Source organism: Trichogramma pretiosum, unplaced genomic scaffold, assembly GCF_000599845.2.
Source record: "Trichogramma pretiosum strain Unisexual culture from Peru unplaced genomic scaffold, Tpre_2.0 scaffold190, whole genome shotgun sequence".
NCBI lineage: Eukaryota > Metazoa > Arthropoda > Insecta > Hymenoptera > Trichogrammatidae > Trichogramma > Trichogramma pretiosum.
The window spans coordinates 1-20,807 of NW_019640860.1; the positions used below are offsets into that span (position 1 = coordinate 1).

Here is a 20,807-nt window from a genome sequence, read left to right on the forward strand (position 1 = left end):
TTCAATTAGAACTATCATCGGTGAAACAGTTGATAAAAGAAAAATAAACAATTCCAATTCACTGAAAAAAAGCTTCCTCCTAATCATAAGATATATATTCATACAAATAGAAAATCACTAATTTCTTACAAAAAGAAAATTTTAAATCTGACCTTCAGAAGAAAAAATCAAATGTTTAATCGAAATGAAAACATATTTCGGAATGAATATAACAATTTTGTATTATAATATATAATGCATATTGTATAGGAATAAATTGATTCAATATAGCAAGGAATTTTTTTTGAAGTACTCAATTTTGTAAGGCAAAAAAATCTCCGAATAAATCGTTGTCAAGTTGGTATTTCAAACTGATTCAAATACAGTATTGACAATGTAAATAAACAGATGAATTGATAATTCAATTGTAATCAATATTATTATGAACGATTTTGATATAATACCTCGACCCACTAATCATGTTTGTAGTAAGAATAAATTAGTTTGAATGTTGTCTTACCCAATTGAATAAGTCATAGAAGTAAAAGTAAAAGATCAATTTCACTCATTTAGTTTTCCTAGAATAAATTGTAGGATCCATCGTTTAATTTTGGCACCAAAATGAATAAAAGTGAGGAGAAATCTGAGGAAGTTGTATCCAAACATAAATTGAGTAAACACGACATTGTTGTTACAGACGAAAACAGACACGTTTGTGATATTTGCCAGGAGACATTTGCACTAGAATCAAGCATGATAACACACCAAGAAGCAATTCACAATGCTCAGAAAAATTATGCTTGCGACAAGTGCGAGAATAAATTTAAGTTCCGAAGTCACTTGAGTAGACACCAAATATCAATACACAGAATCCCCAACGATTTTGCATGCGACAAGTGCGAGAAGAAATTTGTGAAAAAATCGAGTTTATTTACGCACCAAAAATTAGTACACAAAGATCGCGAAGATTTCGCATGCAACAAGTGCGAGAGGAAATTTGAAAATAAATCAACTTTATTCAAGCACAACAAAATATTCCACGAAGTTTTCAAGGATTACCTATGTGAAATGTGTGCGAGGAGATTTAATACTAAATATTGTTTTCTCTTGCACATAAAGACAGTGCACGATGGTCAAAAAGATTTGGCCGTTAAAGTACTGGAAGATTACTTATGTGACGCGTGTGGAAAGAAGTTTGTACAAAAATCACATTTACTTTTGCACCAAAAGACAGTCCACGAAGGCCGCAAAGATTACGCTTGCGACAATTGCGAAAAGAAATTCGGGGAACGAGGTAGTTTGATCAAGCACCAAAAAACGGTACATGAACGTCGTAAAGATTATGCGTGCGATAAGTGTGAGAAAACCTACGGAGATCGGGGTAATTTGAACAAACACCGAAAAATAGTCCACGAAGGTCGCAAAGATCACGCGTGCGACAGGTGTGAGAAGGTATTTGGAATAAAATCGGATTTGCTCTTACATCAAAGGACAGTCCACGAAGGTCGAAAAAATTACCCATGCAATAAGTGTGAAACAAAATTCGTGAGCCGAGGTAATTTGATCAGGCACCAAAAAACGGTACATGAACGTCGTAAAGATTTTGTATGCGACAAGTGCGAGAAGAAATTTGGATATAAGTCAGATTTGTTGAAGCACCAAAAGACAGTCCATGAAGGTCGCAAAGATTATGCATGCAACAAGTGCGAGATGAAATTTACACAAAAACCGAGTTTGCTCTTACACCAAAAGACAATTCATGAAGGTAGCAGAGATTACTTATGTGACGAGTGTGGAAAGAAATTTACACAAAAATCGAGTTTGCTCTTACATCAAAAGACACTTCATGACGGTCGCAAAGATTACACATGTGATGAGTGCGAGAAGAAATTTACACAAAAAGTAAGTTTGCTCACCCACCTAAAGACAGTGCACGAAGGTCGTAAAGATTACGAATGTGATAAATGCGATAAGAAGTTTGGATATAAATCAGATTTGATCAGGCATCGAAAGATGGTCCACGAAGGTCACAAAGATTTTGCATGCGACAAGTGCGAGAAAAAATTTACACGAAAGTTGAGTTTGCTCACTCACCAAAAGACAGTACATGAAGGTCGCAAAGATTATGCATGCTACAAGTGCGAGAAAATATTTGGCCAAAATTCAGATTTGATCAGGCATCGAAAGATGGTCCACGAAGGTCGCAATGACTTTGCATGCGATAAGTGCGAGAAGAAATTTGGACATAAATCGAATTTACTATTACACTTAAAGACAGTCCACGAAGGTCGCAAAGATACAGATGCCACAGATGTAAAAAGAAGTTTGGACTAAAAGGAGATTTGGTCAGACACCAAAACATAGTCCATGAACTTGGTAAAGATAACGAACAAACCAAGGGTGAAAATGAATATGAGACTCCATCGAATTTGAAATGACACGGGAAAAAGTTAATACAATTCATCGAAACTGCCTTTTGGACAATTCTCGAAGTTTGTAAATATTACGTATATGATGAAAGCGATAAAACTTTTACATACGAACGCCACTATGTTTCCGACATTTGCTTTGCTCACAAGGACAAAAATTGGCCGTGTCAATGCGCGAATAAAAGTCAGTTTGACCGATCATAAACGAGTTGTTTACAGAAAATATAAAGACTTAGGATCTCCCAAAAACAATTGCTGAATAAAAATTTTAACAGAAGTACATTTGTGAATCTCATACTAATTACCCCTTCGCCAGGACTTAAGGGCTCAAAGGGGGCTTAAAATCGAAAAAAATTCATTTCATTGTCGAGTAGGATTTTTTGTCCTCTTTCAATTGCATTTTTTTAAACTTCAAAATTTTTATCATTCACTGAGATAAAGCTGTTTCCGTGAGCCTTTTTCGTATGCTTTGCATGTTAAATTTTTTCTTCATTTGCGTGTTCTGGTGTTTTACGTTTTTACAAATTGTACCTCAGTTGCCGTAACATTCAGAGCGCACCGATTGATTTACAGCACCAGGGTCGCGTACACTTCTTCAGAACATCAATGGTTACGGTCACAACCTCGGGTGTGCCGATCCGAACCTCAAGTTGCCCTGCACATACACTGAAGCACAATTTTTTTTCATACGTTTTTTTTGTGACATCCTTCATGAATCTACTGATTGAAAATGATCTATGAGTTCGATCACCTCGCCCGAGGTTGTGACCGTACCCATTGATGTTTTGAAGAAGTGTACGCGACCCTGGTGCTATAACTCAATCGGTACGCTCTGAATGTTACGACAACTGAGGTACAATTTGTAAAAACTTAAAACGCCAGAAAACGCAAAAGAAGAAAAAATTTAACACGCAAAGTATACAACATTGGCTCATGGAAGCAGCTGCATCTCAGTGAATGATTAAAATTTTGAAGTTTCAAAAACTGCAATGGTAAGGGGACAAAGAATCCTACTGGAAAATGAAATGAAAATATTTCATATTTTAAGCCCCATTCAGCTCTTAAATTTCTTCAATAATATGAGGTTTCCTACGTGAAATAGATCATGATTACTAAAAGTAAATTCTAGAATATATCGACCGTGGGAATGTTTTGGATCAAGATCAATAAAGTTGTATCGAAGCTAATTTTTATACATAATTAGACTAGTTAATTGTATGATAATCATGTGTAATATGACTATACCTGTATGATAATAGATTTCTTTCAAATTAACACTCATTATTTTAAACCGTGGACTATCAACAATTGGTGGTAAAGAAATTACGGTTTTTTTTAATAGCCCAAATATGCGCGTCCAATCGTAAGTCAGGTGATAATCACGTTTATAAAGTAAGTTATTGTATGTGAAAATTTCTCGAATACATTGCAGGCATATTGCTTGGAATAATTCCTCCAAAATTAGGATAGATATAGAAACTTATACGGAACTTATACTTTTATGTGCACGTACAAACTTTTCTACAATTTAAAAAAAAATTGTTTCAATATTTGATAATGTTTTACCTAATCTTATGAACTTATGAACTTTTTCTTACGGTTTAGCGGTGGCAGGGCAATCAGGCAATGGGGTAGAGTCGGCCGCAACATTAAAATTTACTACATTAAATTAACAACATTAAAATTTTTTCTAATTAATTATATATTGCATAAGAATTTCTATGGTCTCAATACTACAAAGAATTCTTTTAAGTACATTTAGTTTTAGAAGTGCGAATAAATTTCTCCAAGAAATCATAGCAAATTTAGAATTTAGAGTTAAATTCAATATAGTAAGGAGAATGTATGAACAAATATATCGTTAATTTCATTGTAAACAATAAAATCATGAACGGTTATGATATCGTCGCTCAAGTACATAGATTATGTTTATAGTAAAAACAAATTCGTTTGAATGTTGTCTTTCAAGTCATAATTTTGAAAGATAACTTTTACTCATTCAGTTTCCGTGGAACAAATTGAAGGAATTCAGAATTATTCAATTCAGAAACTAAAATGGATAAAAGTGAGAGATTATCCGCGAAAAATGTCTCGAAAAATAATTTAAGTGAACGCGACATTGTTATTTCGGACGACAAACAAAACATCGATAATATTTGTCAGGAGGAATTTACATTAGAATCAAGCTTGATAACACACCGAGAAGCAATTCACAATGCTCAGAAAAATTATGCTTGCGACAAGTGCGAGAAGAAATTTGTGAAAAAATCCAGTTTATTTACGCACCAAAAATTGGCACACAAAGATCGCGAAAATTTAACATGCAACAAGTGTGAAAAGAAATTTGAGAATAAATCAACTTTACTCAAACACAAAAAAATATTTCATGAAGTTTTCAAAGATTACCTATGTGAAATGTGTGCGAGGAGATTTAATACTAAATATTGTTTTCTCTTGCACATAAAGACAGTACACGATGGTCGAAAAAATTTCATCTGTAACGAGTGCGAGAAGAAATTTGGGAACAAAATAAATTTATTGAGGCACCAAAGGACAGTACACGAAGGTCGTAAAGATTTTGCTTGCGATAAGTGCGAGAAGAAATTCGGAAGTAAATCGAATTTATTTAAACACCAAAATATAGTACACGAAGGTCGCAGAGATTTTGCTTGTGATAATTGTGGGAAGAAATTTGGAGATCGTAGCAATTTGAACAAACACCAAAAAATAGTCCATGAAAGTCGCAAAGATTACGCATGTAATAATTGTGAGATGAAATTTGGAAAACAAAGTAATTTGACGAGGCACCAAAAAAGAGTTCACGAAGGTCGCAAAGATTTTGCATGTGATAAGTGCGAGACGAAATGTAGAGATCAAAGCGACTTAAGAAAACACCAAAGTACAGTTCACGATCGTCGCAAAGATTATGCATGCGACAATTGCGATAAAAAATTTGGACAAAAATCGAGTTTGCTCTTACACCAAAAGACAGTGCATGAGGGTCGCAAAGATTACACGTGCGACAAATGCGAGAAGAAATTCGGGTTTACAGGCAATTTGAGAAAACACCGAAAAACTGTTCAAGAGAGTCGCGAAGATTACGTAAACGACAATTCAGAAAAACAATGATGGTTACTATTATAAATATATGTATAGATTACTGATACACATATTTTTCTAAAATTTTAATAAAAATTGAGCCAAAACGATTGTGGTTACCAGCAACTGTTTTAGCAAAAATCAACCAAGAGTTTTTTTTATTTCGTATTTGAAGCTATGATGCAGCATGTTTTTAGTTGGTCACTGGGTCATTGGTAAATCTATATGATGATAAAAATATGTCCTCCCAGAAAAAACTAACTTGTTATCCGTTTAATAATTTAATTAGAACCCAAATATGTCTTATAAATTTTTTCAAATTTAGCAAAAACTTTCATAATTCATTTTTTTTTTCATAGTTCTTGAACTAATACCCGTTTGAATTGCTTGAGCGGCAAATGAAAACTTGAGCAAGGGTGGCACATTTTTCAATCCACTATTAGTGAGAGCCAGCAAATCCAGGCTCAAAATTTATGTATTTCATGTAGTTCAATATCAATTATAATTTAAAAAAAGTAATAATTAAATTCGACTTCCAACGATAGGTGGTGAAAATCATCACGCGTGAACCTACAAGAGGCCAATAATAGATACGTATAAAAATATGAGCTATATGAAAAAAAAATTTATCGATCAAATTGTTAATTCAATTGGCGGCTCACTTCATACCAAAATCTCATCCCATCTTGGAAAATATGATCTCGAAGAAAAGCTACGACATCTTTGTCCGTCCTTACCACTGGTTAGACCAGTCCTTATCATTCATTGTCGCAGAAAGATTATTCAAATATTTAGTTTCAGAAGCCCTAAAAATTCTCCAAAGAAATTGCTGCTAAGATTGAATTTTAAACTGGTTCAAATATTGTAAAGACAACAAATCGTCAACTTTATTGTAAACAATATGTTCATAAACGATTTTGAAATTGTCCATCGAGTACTGATCATGTTTATAGTAATCTCATATTATTTTGAAAATCAAGCCATAATACCAAAATATATAGATTTTACTCATTCCCTCTTTCGGAGCGGTAAATAGAAGGATCCAACGTTTATTTTAGGCATCGAAATGGATAAAAGTGGAGAGAAATTCAAAGAAGTTGTCTCTCAAGATAATTCAAGTGAACACGACATTGTTGTTCTAGACGAAAAAAGACACGTTTGTGATATTTGCCAGGAGACATTTGCACTAGAATCAAGCATGATAACACACCAAGACACAATTCACAATGAACAAAAATATTACTCATGTGACAAGTGCGAAAATAAATTTAAGTTCCGAAGTCACTTGAGTAGACACCAAATATCAATTCACAAAAGCCACAACGATTTTGCATGCGACAAGTGCGAGAAGAAATTTGTGAAAAAATCGAGTTTATTTACGCACCAAAAATTAGTACACAAAGATCGCGAAGATTTCGCTTGCAACAAGTGCGAGAGGAAATTTGAAAATAAATCAACTTTACTCAAACAAAATATTCCACGAAGTTTTCAAAAATTATTTGTGTGAAAAGTGCGCCAAGAGATTTGGAAATAAAAAAAGTCTGGTCTTGCACATAAAGACAGTACATGATGGTCAGAAAAACTTGGCCGTTAGAGTCCTGAAAGATTACTTATGTGACGAATGTGCCAAGAAATTTGGAAATAAGCAGAGTTTGCTCCTGCACATAAAAACGGTTCACGATAGTCACAAAGATTTTGCTGTTAGAGTCCTGAAAGATTACTTATGTGGCGAGTGTGGAAAGAAATTTGTACAAAAATCACATTTACTTTTGCACCAAAAGACAGTCCACGAAGGCCGCAAAGATTACGCGTGCAACAATTGCGAAAAGAAATTCGGGGAACGAGGTACTTTGATCAGGCACCAAAAAACGGTACATGAACGTCGTAAAGATTTTGTATGCGACAAGTGCGCGAAGAAATTCGGACATAAACATAATTTGCTTTTGCACCAAAAAACAGTTCACGAAGGTCGGAAAGATTATGCATGCAACAAGTGCGAGATGAAATTTACACAAAAACCGAGTTTGCTCTTACACCAAAAGACAATTCATGAAGGTAGCAGAGATTACTTATGTGACGAGTGTGGAAAGAAATTTACACAAAAATCGAGTTTGATCTTACACCAAAAGAACGTTCATGAAGGTCGCAAAGATTATGCATGCTACAAGTGCGAGAAAAAATTTTGCCAAAATTCAGATTTGATCAGGCATCGAAAGACAGTCCACGAAGGCCGCAAAGATTTTGCATGCGATAATTGCGAAAAGAAATTTGGGGAACGAAGCAATTTGATCAGACACCAACAAAAAGTTCACGATGGTCGAAAAGATTATGCATGCGATAAGTGCGAGAAGAAATTTGGACATAAATCGAATTTACTATTACACTTAAAGACAGTCCATGAAAATGGTAAAGATAGCGAACAAAACAAGGGTGAACATGAATATGAGACTCCATCGAATTTGAAATGACACGGGAAAAAGTTCATACAATTCATCGAATCTACCTTTCGGACAATTCTCGAAGTTTGTAAATATTACGTATATGATGAAAAGCGATAAAACTTTTGCCTACAAACGCCGTTATTTTTCCGTCATTTGATTTGCTCACAGGTCAAAAATTGGCCGTGTCGATGCGCGAATAAAAGTCAATTTGACCGATCATAAACGAGTTGTCTACAGAAAATATGAAGACTTGGGATTTCAAAAAACATTTACTGAAAAAAAATTTTAACAGAAGTACATTTGTGAATCTCATACTAATTACCCCTTCGCCAGGACTTAAGGGCTCAAAGGGGGCTTAAAATCGAAAAAAATTCATTTCATTGTCGAGTAGGATTTTTTGTCCTCTTTCAATTGCATTTTTATCATTCACTGAGGTAAAGCTGTTTCCGTGAGCCTTTTTCGTATGCTTTGCATGTTAAATTTTTCACCACTTTTGCACGATACCCGTTAGCTGCTATGACTATTGGAGCGTTCGTGATCAACGCCTGTGCGAGCTGATGACGTCGAGAAAATTTTTCCGACGATGGTTTGTCGAAAATACAGTCTGCTGATCCTCCGCCGTCCATGCCAGCAGCTAACGAATAAAGATTCATATTGTATTTTCTCGGCGGATGCAGGACAAGACTCTTCGTTGCGCTGCAGCAATATTTTTTTTTGGTCTTTCGTTACTCGATTTTGAAACTGTTCATTGTCGTTCCAATAAATAAATTTAAAAAATGAGTTTCGATTTTTTTATTGATAAGTGCACATAAACGGTACTTGACAAGGAGAAGAGGTAAGAATCACTGAAGGGGAAACAGTTTATCATCAACTTTTAAAGTTGAATTCTGGATCAAATTGAATTTTTATTCATCGTCTACAGTATAAAAAGCAAAATAGTGTTGTGGTCAGTGAGAGGAAATTACAACGGATTAGTTACACCGTAGTAACCTTAATCATTGAACATGTGCCCGTGACATGCCCGAGCCTTAGATTTGAACCCGAGGTATACAGCCGTAGGCCGTGAATGAAGAAAACGGCCACGACATTTTACCTCGGATGACCGAGACATCTCAGCCACCGAGGCGATTACTGTAGTATAGGCTTAATACTAGTATATGAAGTGAATGTTGGAGGCGGGGCTAAAACCGAATGCAGCTTAATGGGGCCATCTGCATCTGGCATACGGGCTAACATAGGAAAATTAAACTTAAAATGATTCAAATTATAACAAATTAATGAATTTTATTGATTATATTGTCCAAAGCAACACAGTAAATACAACTCAGTTGGTTAGAGAATTAACTCCATATCAAGAATAACAAAAAACATTCTTAGCATACACAATCTTGTAGTTTTTAAGAGCTTTTCTTTTTACATTTTTTGTACCATCATTATGACTTTGACGTTGACGTTCAGCCGTCAAACGAATATGATATAAATAAATCTTCGTTCGTCAGCCGCTCAATGATCATTTCACAGATCTCAATCAGTGCCCATCGCCGGAAAAATCCTCTCGATATTTTCTCGCGCAGATGCAAAACAAAAACTTCCTCGAGTTCTTCCATTACATAATTCGAGTACCCACAATTTGGTCAACCCAGCAAGTGGTCCTCGAGCGTGAGTAATTTTGCCGCTTCTCTGGGTCATAAAAGAATCAAATCGTAGAGCGACAGATCCGGAATTATGTCTCTCTCCGTGAACTCTTCGCTATCGTACGAAAATTCGTCGAGATTCGTCGACTTCTTGAGCAACTCGTACTATTGGTGAAAAACTTCATTATCGTCATGGCGTTGCTTTGATCCAGCTCCTCCCGATCCATCCTCTTTGTTTTATAGGTGATCAACAACCGCCAAAGCACCAGACTCTAGTATCAGTTAAATATTCATCCAACTTCTACTATACAGCGTTTCCAATCTCTCGGAAAAGTGACTTTCGGAGGAAAAAAAAGAAATCTGCACCGCGAGCCAAGAGTAAACCGACGGTTCGAGGCATAAAATTCGTCACGGCCAATTGCAGCGGTGTTCGGCCCTCCTTGTCAAGGGCATCGACTGGCAACGTTTAACGTCTATCGTCGCAAACTTTGAATAAATACTCCATCAAACCTTCGTCATATATATCACCTTCGCTTTTCGCGCAAATCAAGTGAAGTGGCCTGGATGCTTCGTCGTTGACCAGATTCGGGTCGTGCCTCTCAGCAGTAATTCGACTTCTTTCTTGACGAAGCTGCGCACGAATTGCAATACCAAGTGCAGCGGAGCTGCTGATCTTTTTCGTCGCTGCAGATCCTGAACAACATCTTCGTTAAACCTCCGGTGCATTGCAGCCGACAAACAACGTGCAGCGGAGTCCATTTATTCTTATTGACTAAATTCGTTTCCCGTCTGTTTCATGAGGCAATCATCCTGCCCGACCTGGAGGAATTCCTCGACTGGGCGATAGCCAGGCGGCATGAAAGTGAGTGAGTCCAAACTCGTCAGTGTAATTCACGTCAAATCTGTTATATAAATAGAACAGATCTTTGACGACATCGTGTAACTTGAGTCTAGCCGCAAGATAGACTGGTGTGGTGCGATGCAACAGCGGCTTGCCGTTTTCATCGACTTCGGGATCGTCCATAGCAGCTATACCTCACGAGCTTGATGAATCTTCTTCCTTTCTAATTCTCGTCTTGGCCACAGTAACTAATGGAATCCGAGAGAAAACGCTGAATTCCGTCGAGTCGAAAAAGGTCTAGAAGATTTGGAAGGGAAAAAGTTTTTGTCGCTCTTCTTCGACCCCGAATATTTCATTCGATCGCTCGTACTTCATCGTATTTGAGTAAATGTTCGACGAGAAAATTTTTGAAATTTTCTGAAATATATTAGAAGTCAGTTGAGAAATACAACTGCAGCCAGAGAGATGTTTTTTTTTTATTAAATAAATACTGTACCACTCAGACAGCTACCCATCCATCCCTTCGGGTATGAAAACCGAAGGTGAACGATCATCGTCGGCAGGCCGAGTCTCCGCAATGGGAGACTCGAGGCCGCCAGTCTCACGCTCAGAATGGGCAGCCACGTCTCATCCTCGTGGCTGCATCGACTCCTACTTTGGGTAGAGAGTCTGTGAAGATACACTACAGAAATGATCCTGTGAAGTATGATCTTGACTTGTCGCTCGAACGCCTCCGCTACTTGTACTCTTTTTTTGATTACTCGCTTGTGGGCTCGTAAAAAATCGATCGAAGCCATCTAGCGTTGAGATCGTGAACTATCGAGCACATGGGAGTCGCGTAGATTTTTGACACTAAGGCGCAAGACGATCAATGTCTTTTGATGGATGCGCTGTATCACTGAATATATTCATTGCGCATAGTGGCGGGCTTAGTTCGCTCATCAATTCTAATATAAGTAAATCGTTTGCAACGAAACATTTACTCAAGAACATTCAATTTAAACAATTATCGGCGGAACAGTTGATAAAAGAAAAATAAACAAGTCCAATTCACTGACATAAAACTTCCTCCTAAACAAGATATATTTATTCTTACTTTTACTTATTCATACAAATAAAAAATCACCAGTCTTTGACAAGAAAAAAATTAATATTTCAGGGAATTTTTTGAAAGTGCTCAATTTTGTAAGACCAAAACTAATTCAAAAATTGTATTGACAATATACATATACAGATAAATTGATAATTAAATTGTAAGCAATATGATTGTGAACGATTTTGTACCTCGAACACTGATCATGTTCATAATGAAAATAAATTACTTTGATTGTTGTCTTCCCCAATTAAACAAGACATAATACCTAACATAAATTTTACTCATATAATTTCTGATACATTCAAGAGACTAATTCATCGTTCAATTTTGGCCCCGAAATGAATGAAAGTGAGAAGAAATCCGAGAAAATCATTTCAAGCGATAATTTAAGAGAACACGACATTGCAGTTTCAGACGACAAACAATACGCTTGTAATATTTGTCAGGAAGTATTTACATTACAAACAAGCTTGATAGCACATCGAGACACTATTCACAATGAACGAAAAAAATACGCATGCGACAAATGCGAAAAGAAATTCGAGTTCCGAAGTCACTTGAGTAGACACCAAATACTGGTACACAAATATCGCAATGATTTTTCATGCGACAAGTGTCAAAAGAAATTTGTGAAGAAATCGAATTTGTTAACGCATCAAAAATTAGTACACAAAGATAGTGAAGATTTCTCATGTAACAAGTGCGAGAAGAAATTTGAAAATAAATCAACTTTACTTAAGCACAACAAAATATTCCACGAAGTTTTCAAAGATTATTTATGTGAAAAGTGTGCGAAGAGATTTGGAAATAAAAAAAGTCTGCTCTTGCACATAAAGACTGTGCACGATGGTCAAAAAGATTTAGCCGTTAGAGTACAGAAAGATTACTTATGTGACGATTGCGGAAAGAAATTTGTGCAAAAATCGCATTTACTTTTGCACCGAAAGACAGTTCATGAAGGTCGCAAAGATTACGCGTGCGACAGGTGTGAGAAGGTATTTGGAATAAAATCGAATTTGTTCTTACACCAGAAGATAGTTCATGAAAGTCGAAAAGATTACGCATGTGAGAAATGCGAAAAGAAATTTGGACTGAAATCGAATTTACTTGTACACCAAAAGACAGTTCACGAAGGTCGGAAAAATTTTGCATGCGACAATTGTGTGAGGAAATGTAGAAGTAAATCAGAATTGTTGAGACATCAACAGGTAGTCCACGAGGGTCGTAAAGATTTTGCATGCGACTATTGCAAGAAAAAATTTACACAAAAAGCGAGTTTGTTTTTACACCAAAAGACAGTTCATGAAGGTCGCAAAGAGTACGCCTGTCATTGTTGCGAGAATAAATTTACACAAAAATCGACTTTGCTCACCCACCTAAAGACAGTACATAATGGTCAGAAAGATTACGCATGCAATAAATGCGAGAAGAAATTTGGACGTAACTCGCATTTGCTTAGACACCAAAAAGTAATCCACGAAGGTCGCAAAGATTTTGCTTGCGATGATTGCGGGAAGAAATTTGGAGAACGTAGCACTTTGAACAAACACCAAAAAATAGTCCATGAAAGTCGCAAAGATGTGTGAAAATAAACGTGGGGCTTCATCAAATTTGAGTTGACACGAAAAAAAGTCCGTAAAATTCACAGAAACTATCTATTAGGCAAATTTCGAAGTTCGTAACGATTACGTACGTATGTGATTTTATTTCTCTCATTTGATTTGCTTAATAGGGCAACGTTTGTGCATATTCATGTGTAAGTAAGAATCAATTTGACCGATCAAAAACCAGTCGTTTACGGAAAACGCGAAGACTTTGGATTTCCAAAAAAAAAAACTAAGAAATTTTAACACAGGAAGATTTGGAAATGTTATACTAATTACCATTCCATCGAATCTTAAACCGACTAAAAATATTGAATCTCGGAATATTTTGGATCAAGATGAATAAAGTTTTGTTGGAGCTAATTTTGGTTACATAATTCGACGACTTAACTGCATAATAGTCATGTTCGCAATGACAACACCTTTCTTTTTATAATGGTTTGCTTCGCAATTAACACTGATTATATCTCAATCGTAATAAAAATATGTTCTTAATGAAAAAGCAGCCTGGACCCTTCTTTAAACCAAAAAATGTTTTTGACATTTTAAAAAATCATCAGAGGCCGCCATGTAGAGTCGAATTCTTGATTAAATTGAATTTTCATTCGTCATCAACTGCATAAAAATCAAAATAATGTTGTGGTCAATGAAATGAAATTACCGGATTAGTGACACCAGCATCAAATCACTGTACATGTCCCCCCGACATGCCCGCGTTAAAATGGTCTCATGGGTTTCGAACCCGGGACTGCAGCCGTAGGCTGTGAGTGAGCGAACGCGGCCCCAACATTTTTACCTCGACGACTGAAACCTCTCAGCCGCCGAGGCGATTACTATTGCAGTCTAAATACTAGTATTTGAACATGAAAGATTGAGGCGGGGCTAATACCGAATGCAGCTTGATGAGAACCACCTGCGCGTGCGTGACTTTCGGTGCATGTTATTAATGAAAAGAGCATGTGGTAGTAGCCAGGATAGAAAGAGCCTCTACTACGCTCCATTCACACGCGCATTCTTCAGCGTGGCATGGTAGGCTGTGTACACTATAAGTAAAACAATTCGTTTCCCGTAACAGAAAACACAAACATAGGGTAACGAGGGCCGCCTGCGTGTATTAAATGCGCGTCAATAATAACAGTAATATAAAGGCTAGCGCGCGCAGAGCCCCTTATTCGCTCTTTTTACGTTTTTTGCTGTAGTAGTGCATAGTTTGCATAGTTTACATGGAGTTGTACAAAATTTTTTCAAATTTTGCTTCGCTCAAGTGATTATTTCAATCATTTTGAAACCGTACAAATAACAATTTATGTAGAACTCACGACAGAATCACATGGAAGTCTAACTCATATTGCAATACAAAGTATTATTATTGAAAGAAGTAATACAATTACAATTTTTGAGCTTGGGTAAAAGTTTTTTTTTGGTAATCGGATTTAGTATGAACATATTTTACTATCGCAAGGAAAAACTACGCATCAACTGCATGGCCCCTTTCTAATTTCATATTTTTTATTTTCTCGAAACCCCAACCTCTCTTGAGATGCGCCGAAAGCACGCGTAAATTGCAATTCGACACGAGGGACAATGCGGGCGAAATTAATTGTTTAAACAGCTGTATCTTGTAAAATATTGAAGATAGATTGAAACAATTTTCTTTTTATTTTATTCGTCTTTAAAAAAAAATGAAATTCAATTAAATTAATTGAAAATCCGTCCACTAGAAAAAAAGTTATGCAATAATTAGGGTAAAATTCCTAGAAATACGTCTTTTTTCATCTTTCAACCTCTGTAACTTGGCACGTATTAGTGCTATCGAGCTCGTCGACGTCTCATTTTAAAGGTAATAACCTACAGAATGATGTAACATAATTTTTATGTTAGTTAAATTGTTTATAATACAGTTTCTAGTTGTTTAAAAACATAATTTTATGGCTCTGACGTACTCTCCATTTGTTTATACGCGTTTTTCGCTGTGATAAATTATTAAAACAACGTGGTAACTTAGTTCAAATGAAATTACATCAATAAACAAACATTTTAAGAGGTTTTGAAAGGTAATCGGTCAAGTAGATGCCAAGTTACGGCCTTCTGAGCTTGGTTCATGAGTTCATGTTGCCTCAGTGTGCACGCCCTCAAGCGCTCGCTCGTTTCTACGCTCAAACGACGAATGGGGGATGTATGGAAAACAACGACTAACAGAAGTAGCAGAAATGCTCAACTAACCCCGGCCTCACCGTAGCAATGCCTAACGGCAGATACCGGTGAGTGTCCGAATGGGGTGGAGTAGAAAAAAAAACACACACACACACACATACATACTTGTACATAGAAACTATGCGCGTCAAGTTCACACAGCCAAAGCGTTTTTTAATACGAAATGTTTATTTACGTACGAACCCGACAACATCTTGTCGGGTGGTCCTCTTTTATAAAAAAAATACTTCTCGCGATTCGTGACGAAAAAATGAAAATGATTTTTCTGTCTCGTCATCTTACACGTACGAAGTCGATTTTCTTCCTCCTCCTGCCGCGGCTAGCACACACACACGGCAATTGGTCGAGTTTCCATGACACTTAACAAAAAAATTCTGCTCTCACCTGCTTCTTTGTCCACGAAAACTCGCGTCTGCCGAAAAATTGCTTGATGTTAATATCGTAAACGCGGTTTATATAATAAAAAGGAGCACTAGATGTGTTTGAAGTATTAATAAAGGAGTTGCTATCGTGATTTTATGGAGGAATTCGAAGTGCATAAAATGCAGGTATTAAAAATATTTCATTCAATCTTAAAAAGCAGCTTATATCTAGAAATTCGGACTAAAATTTCTCTATACATCATGTCTATAGTCTACTAGTACGGGTTATATTACGTCTAGCGTGACATGCCGAAAAATTAAATATAAACTAAATACATAATTTTAAAGAGTACATAGAACTATTATAATTATCAACATTTTTTCAGTAAAACAATCAAAACTTATTTTCTCAAACTTATTTATTTGAAGTATAAAAAAAATATGCAAATTTAACATCTATATAACACTAAACATGATCAAAAGTTACTGCAAGTGTACTAATGAGGTTTGGAACTTTGGAGTGTAGCCGCCAAGCAAATGTGATATAAATCTTCGTTTGTCAGCTGCTCAAGGATCATTTCGCAGATCTCCAGTGGTAATCGTTTGTGAATCAACTCCCAGAAAGGATCCAGGGCCCAGTGCAGAAAAAATCCTCTTGATAATTTCTCACACAGATGCAAATCACAAAGTTCACGATAATTTGTACATAAATAGTAAGGCAACTGAAACTTCCAGTAGTCTGTGTACGTGAGTAGTTTTTCCGCCTTTTCGGGTCGTAGCCGAGTCAGATTGTAGAGCGACACACTCGGACTTATCATCACTTTTTTTGTGTCTTTATAGTACGACACCTTCATCCCCTCGTTATACCAACCAGACTTTTTAAGTTCGTCCGACTTCTCGAACAATCCGTGTTTGGCGAAAAATTTCATAATCGTCAGGACGTCGCTCCGATCCAATTGGTACCCTCTTTTCACTATGAGCTCGACAACAGCCAGAGCTCTAGAAGCTAGTTGGAATCTATATCCATATTTTCCGTATGTCTCATATTTCCACGAATTAAATCTTTCGGCGAAATAGTTTTCAGTGGGGAAAACGAAGTTAGACAGTTCAGCGCCATGTTCGAAGAGAATATCGATGCCATCTGGCCAGAGATTGGCCACGGCCCATTGAAGTGGTGTCCGACCCAAATTATCTTTAGCGTCGACCATTACAAGCTGCTGTTTTTCATCGCAGATCTTGAAGAATAGATCAATCGAACTCGAATCCGAAACTATTGGCAGCCGATGGTAGAAATGATGCAGAGCTGTCCATCCCTCCTCGTTGGCCAAGTTCGGATCGGCGCCTTTCCTCAACAGAAATTCAATCATTTCCTTGTTTTCCCATTTCGCGGTCACATGTAGCGGTGTGTTGCCCAACTCATCTCGGGCGTCTATCTGCACTGGTTGGTATTTTTCGTTGTTGAGCTCGAATAACGTCTTCGCCAAGTTATGAGCAAAGTGAGTCGTTGTACCAGTGTTTACATAAGTAATACATCTAGTATTCTGGCTAATCATGTGTAAAGGTGTTGATCCGTCCTTGTTGACTAAATTCGGATCAAAATCTATTCTACGTAGCAATTCGACCATCATATTCTGTCCATGTTTCAGAGCCAAGAACAGCGGCGGATCAAATGAGCTCGATTTATCAAGAAGACAATTGGGGTCATGTCCAAGTTTAAGAAATCTTTTGATGACATAGTCAAAGCCAAACTCGCAGGCCACATGAAAATGCGTATGTCCCAACTCGTCGGTGTAATTCACGTCGCATTTGTTGTATATTATAAAAAGCATCCACATGAATTTGCGGTATCCGAGTCTAGCCGCATGATGCACTGGTGTAGTGCGACGCGACGATGGCTTGCCGTCTATATCAACTTCGGGCTTGTCCTTGTATCGGCTGCGAATCACGAAATAGACGAATTGACCAAGTTCTATGGGAATTTGCTTGACTTCAGGATAGTAAACGGCATCCAAAAGAAGCCGTTCAATTTCTTCGGTCCGAAAAATCTCCTGGAGATTAGGATATTCGTGAAGCCAATGCCTTAGTACAGGTTCAATTTTTCGAAGAAATTCTTGTCGCTCGCCTTCAACCTCCCAATTGATATTTTTCCGCCAGCTCTTCAATTTTTCTATTCTTTGTTGGCTATCCAAATTTTCAACGGATTCGTCGTCGGACGTGGACATTTTTCTTCTCGCTCACACACAGCACACAATTGTTTGTAATGTAGAATATTTTTTAATTTTTTCACAAAAACTACTCGATGAAAACGACACGATATTTTTTCTGTTCACGCTGCGGCGTCGTAACCTGAACTGAAATTACATGCACCACGATCTATATAGAAAGTAAGAACAGATGGTCGCAGCTAGGAGAGATACAATTAAAGCAGCGCGAGCTATGTACAGTTATTGGAAGTAAAATACGTAGTGGAGGCTGCTCACTTCCCGCTGGATTTACACTTTCTAATCATTACCGAATTCAAAGAGACTCTGACTTCACATGTGGTAAAACAAGAGGAAACAAAGAAACAGATAGAAAGAGAGACGAGAGAGTTTGAGAGGCAACTTGGATAAATAATGTTACGTAGAAGTTGCAATAATCTCCTATTACTCTCTCCCCGTCGATGGCGTTGAAAAATATCGTTAACCGGTGTAAACAACGATGAAAAATAAAACCAAACCCTTATGAAATGAATAGGAAACTTTTAGCGACGTTCACTTCTTCGCTTTGGGCTGACGCTTGCGGCCGCGTCGATCCTCCGGCCTGTAGGGGCCCAATTTGTGCCTGACCATACAGCCGCGCCACCAGGCCTGTATTCTCAGGGCGCATCTCTGACGGTGGGCCTCGTGCTGCAACCTCCTTCGTTCGGCCTCGTTCTCGGCCTCGCACAAATCGATGAATTCCTGCCGCTGCTGGTACTGCGCAAATAATCGGGGATAATTATATTGTTAATAATCAGCTTCATTGATTCCGGCGACGATATAGTGCTCTTATTAATTTCAATTTGCTTTGCATACAGTATGTGAAATAAAAGGTAATTCAATCCGTTCAGTCTAGATTAATCCTCGAGACTCGCGATATATTTACAACTAAGACTATTACAGACAGATGCTCAGGGGCAGAAGGAGATGTCGATGGGCCTTTCACACTTTTTGTTTTATATTTATTTCTCCACCTCTTACCTTACATAACATATGTAGCAAAAATACGCAAATGTATTGTAATACATTTTTCTTTTTAAATAAACTGAGCCCATCGCTCCCATTAAAAAAAAAAAAAAAAAAAAAAAAAGACAGATGCTCGGATTTGATACTCGGTATGAATGTTTACGAATAAAGGAATTCATAAGCACATATAAGGACGAAGATACACACATGAGATAATATGGTCGGTGCACAAGCGATGCTTACGAAGGAACACAACACTCACAGTCGGAGTCAATAACGCTTCCACTTACCAGCAAGTTCCGAGTTCAACACGCTTTTCCCCGTAGTTTTCGCTCTCGAATTGTCGCGCGTGTTTCAATAAAACAGTCTTTATCTCGCCTCGTCCAAAATGCTCATGGAGGACGATTACGACATGACGATCAAGGATTCGTCGAGCGTCGTGAAAAGCGTAGTCAATGCCAGCAGCGAGCTCGAGGGCGAGGGCCACGTCGAGAGGAAAATTCTGGACGTGTGCTACGCCGCTGTCTCGGTGCCCGGTGGTTATTACGGCAGCGTCTGTAAACGGCTGTGCGTCGCCACCGAGGGCCAAACAGTCAACGGCCAGACGAAGCGACGAGCCGACTCGTACCTGGTGAAGCAGTTGCCGCCCACGAAGATGGCGCGCCGAGTCTTCAAGCACCCGATGACCTTCTGCAAGGAGCTGTACTTTTACGAGACGCTGGCGCCGCTCTACCAGAATTTGGCGAAGATTGACTTCGCCCTGAGGTACGTGTGGTCGCGTCTGTCGAGTCGAAACGGCGACGCCGTGGCGCCGCACAACGACGCCCTGCTGGTCACCCGTTACTTGGAGGACTTCAAGACGATCGACAGATACAAGGGCGCGAGCTTCGAGGAGGCGAAAATCGTCGTCTACACCATGGCTCTGTTCCACGCCACGGGCATCGCGATCAGGCACAAGAGACCCCCGACGTCTACCAGCAGATCCAGAAGAGATTCGGCTTTCTGATTCACTCGGAGAGCAGCGGCGAGGCCAGACGCGAAAACATCGAATCGATGATCGACCACGCCTACAGAAACCATTCCGAGACGATGTCCCGGATAGAGCTGGATCCACGCACGGCCGCCGAGTGGCTCAAAGAGACGCAGAGAGACTCGCCGCGGCTCGAGTGCTGCTACCCCAGGGCGCAGAGGACGGACGAGCAGAGGGGCGAGCTGTCCTGCCTCTGTCACAACGATCTGTGGGCCAACAACATCATGATCAGGCAGTCCGAGGTACAACGACGTGCGCTTCGTCGACTGGCAGACATACTACTTTAAGCTCGCCCCTGACGGAGCTCGTCTTCTTCGTCTTCGTCACGCTCAAGCTGCCCCTAGACGCGAAGAAAATCGACGAGCTGTTGGCTATTTATCGCGAGACTCTGCTCTGCGCCGCGCTCGACCACTACAACATCGATCTGAGCTCGCATCTCGAGGACGCTCCGTTCTCCAAGCGACTGAGGCGGGACGCTCGCGACGAGCTCTATCACATCGTTAAGTTCGTGAAGATAGCGTCGCTGGTGGAGAACGAGGACCCGTTCGATCACATCATGGATCGGCAGATCCTCGATCGGTTGCGCTCCATATTCAAGGTCTATAAAGAGAAGAAACGGCTGCGGTAAGAATGACAATGGTTCGACCGGCCCGCGTACAGAAGACGATAGACTCGTACATGGTTTTTATTCAATTTTGTTTTTCTACATGTTGGGTAATTTTTACTTCATTTCGTCAAGTTTGAAAGTCAACGGACTCGAGATAGTTTATATTGTGAATGTAAATAGTATATACAGTAAAACTTTGATAATTCGAAATTCTCGATAATTCGAAATGAAATTTTGTATTTAGAGTCCAGATACCATATAAATT

At 38.4% G+C, this 20,807-nt stretch overlaps 1 protein-coding gene and 1 non-coding gene across 2 annotated transcripts; one reads left to right on the top strand and one right to left on the bottom strand.

The window, feature by feature from the left end:
- Nucleotides 1-10,917: 10,917 nt before the first annotated feature.
- On the bottom strand, nucleotides 10,918-11,136 carry LOC111694699. The gene has a single exon (XR_002763692.1). It is a non-coding gene; the product is annotated as a small nucleolar RNA U3 (small nucleolar RNA).
- Nucleotides 11,137-11,857: 721 nt separating this feature from the next.
- On the top strand, nucleotides 11,858-13,509 carry LOC111694696 (zinc finger protein 182-like). The gene is made up of 2 exons (XM_023463685.1): nucleotides 11,858-11,951; nucleotides 12,471-13,509. The coding sequence occupies exons 1-2, from the start codon at nucleotides 11,858-11,860 to the stop codon at nucleotides 13,103-13,105; spliced, it is 729 nt and encodes a 242-aa protein (XP_023319453.1). The 3' UTR covers nucleotides 13,106-13,509.
- The last annotated feature ends 7,298 nt before the right edge of the window (nucleotides 13,510-20,807 follow it).

Bases quoted from the DNA above. Each gene is read 5' to 3' on its own strand.
- LOC111694696 (XM_023463685.1), top strand. From the start codon at position 11,858: ATGAATGAAAGTGAGAAGAAATCCGAGAAAATCATTTCAAGCGATAAT. The intron at 11,952-12,470 runs GTAATATTTGTC...ACCGAAAGACAG, and splicing joins AGACGACAAACAATACGCTT to TTCATGAAGGTCGCAAAGAT.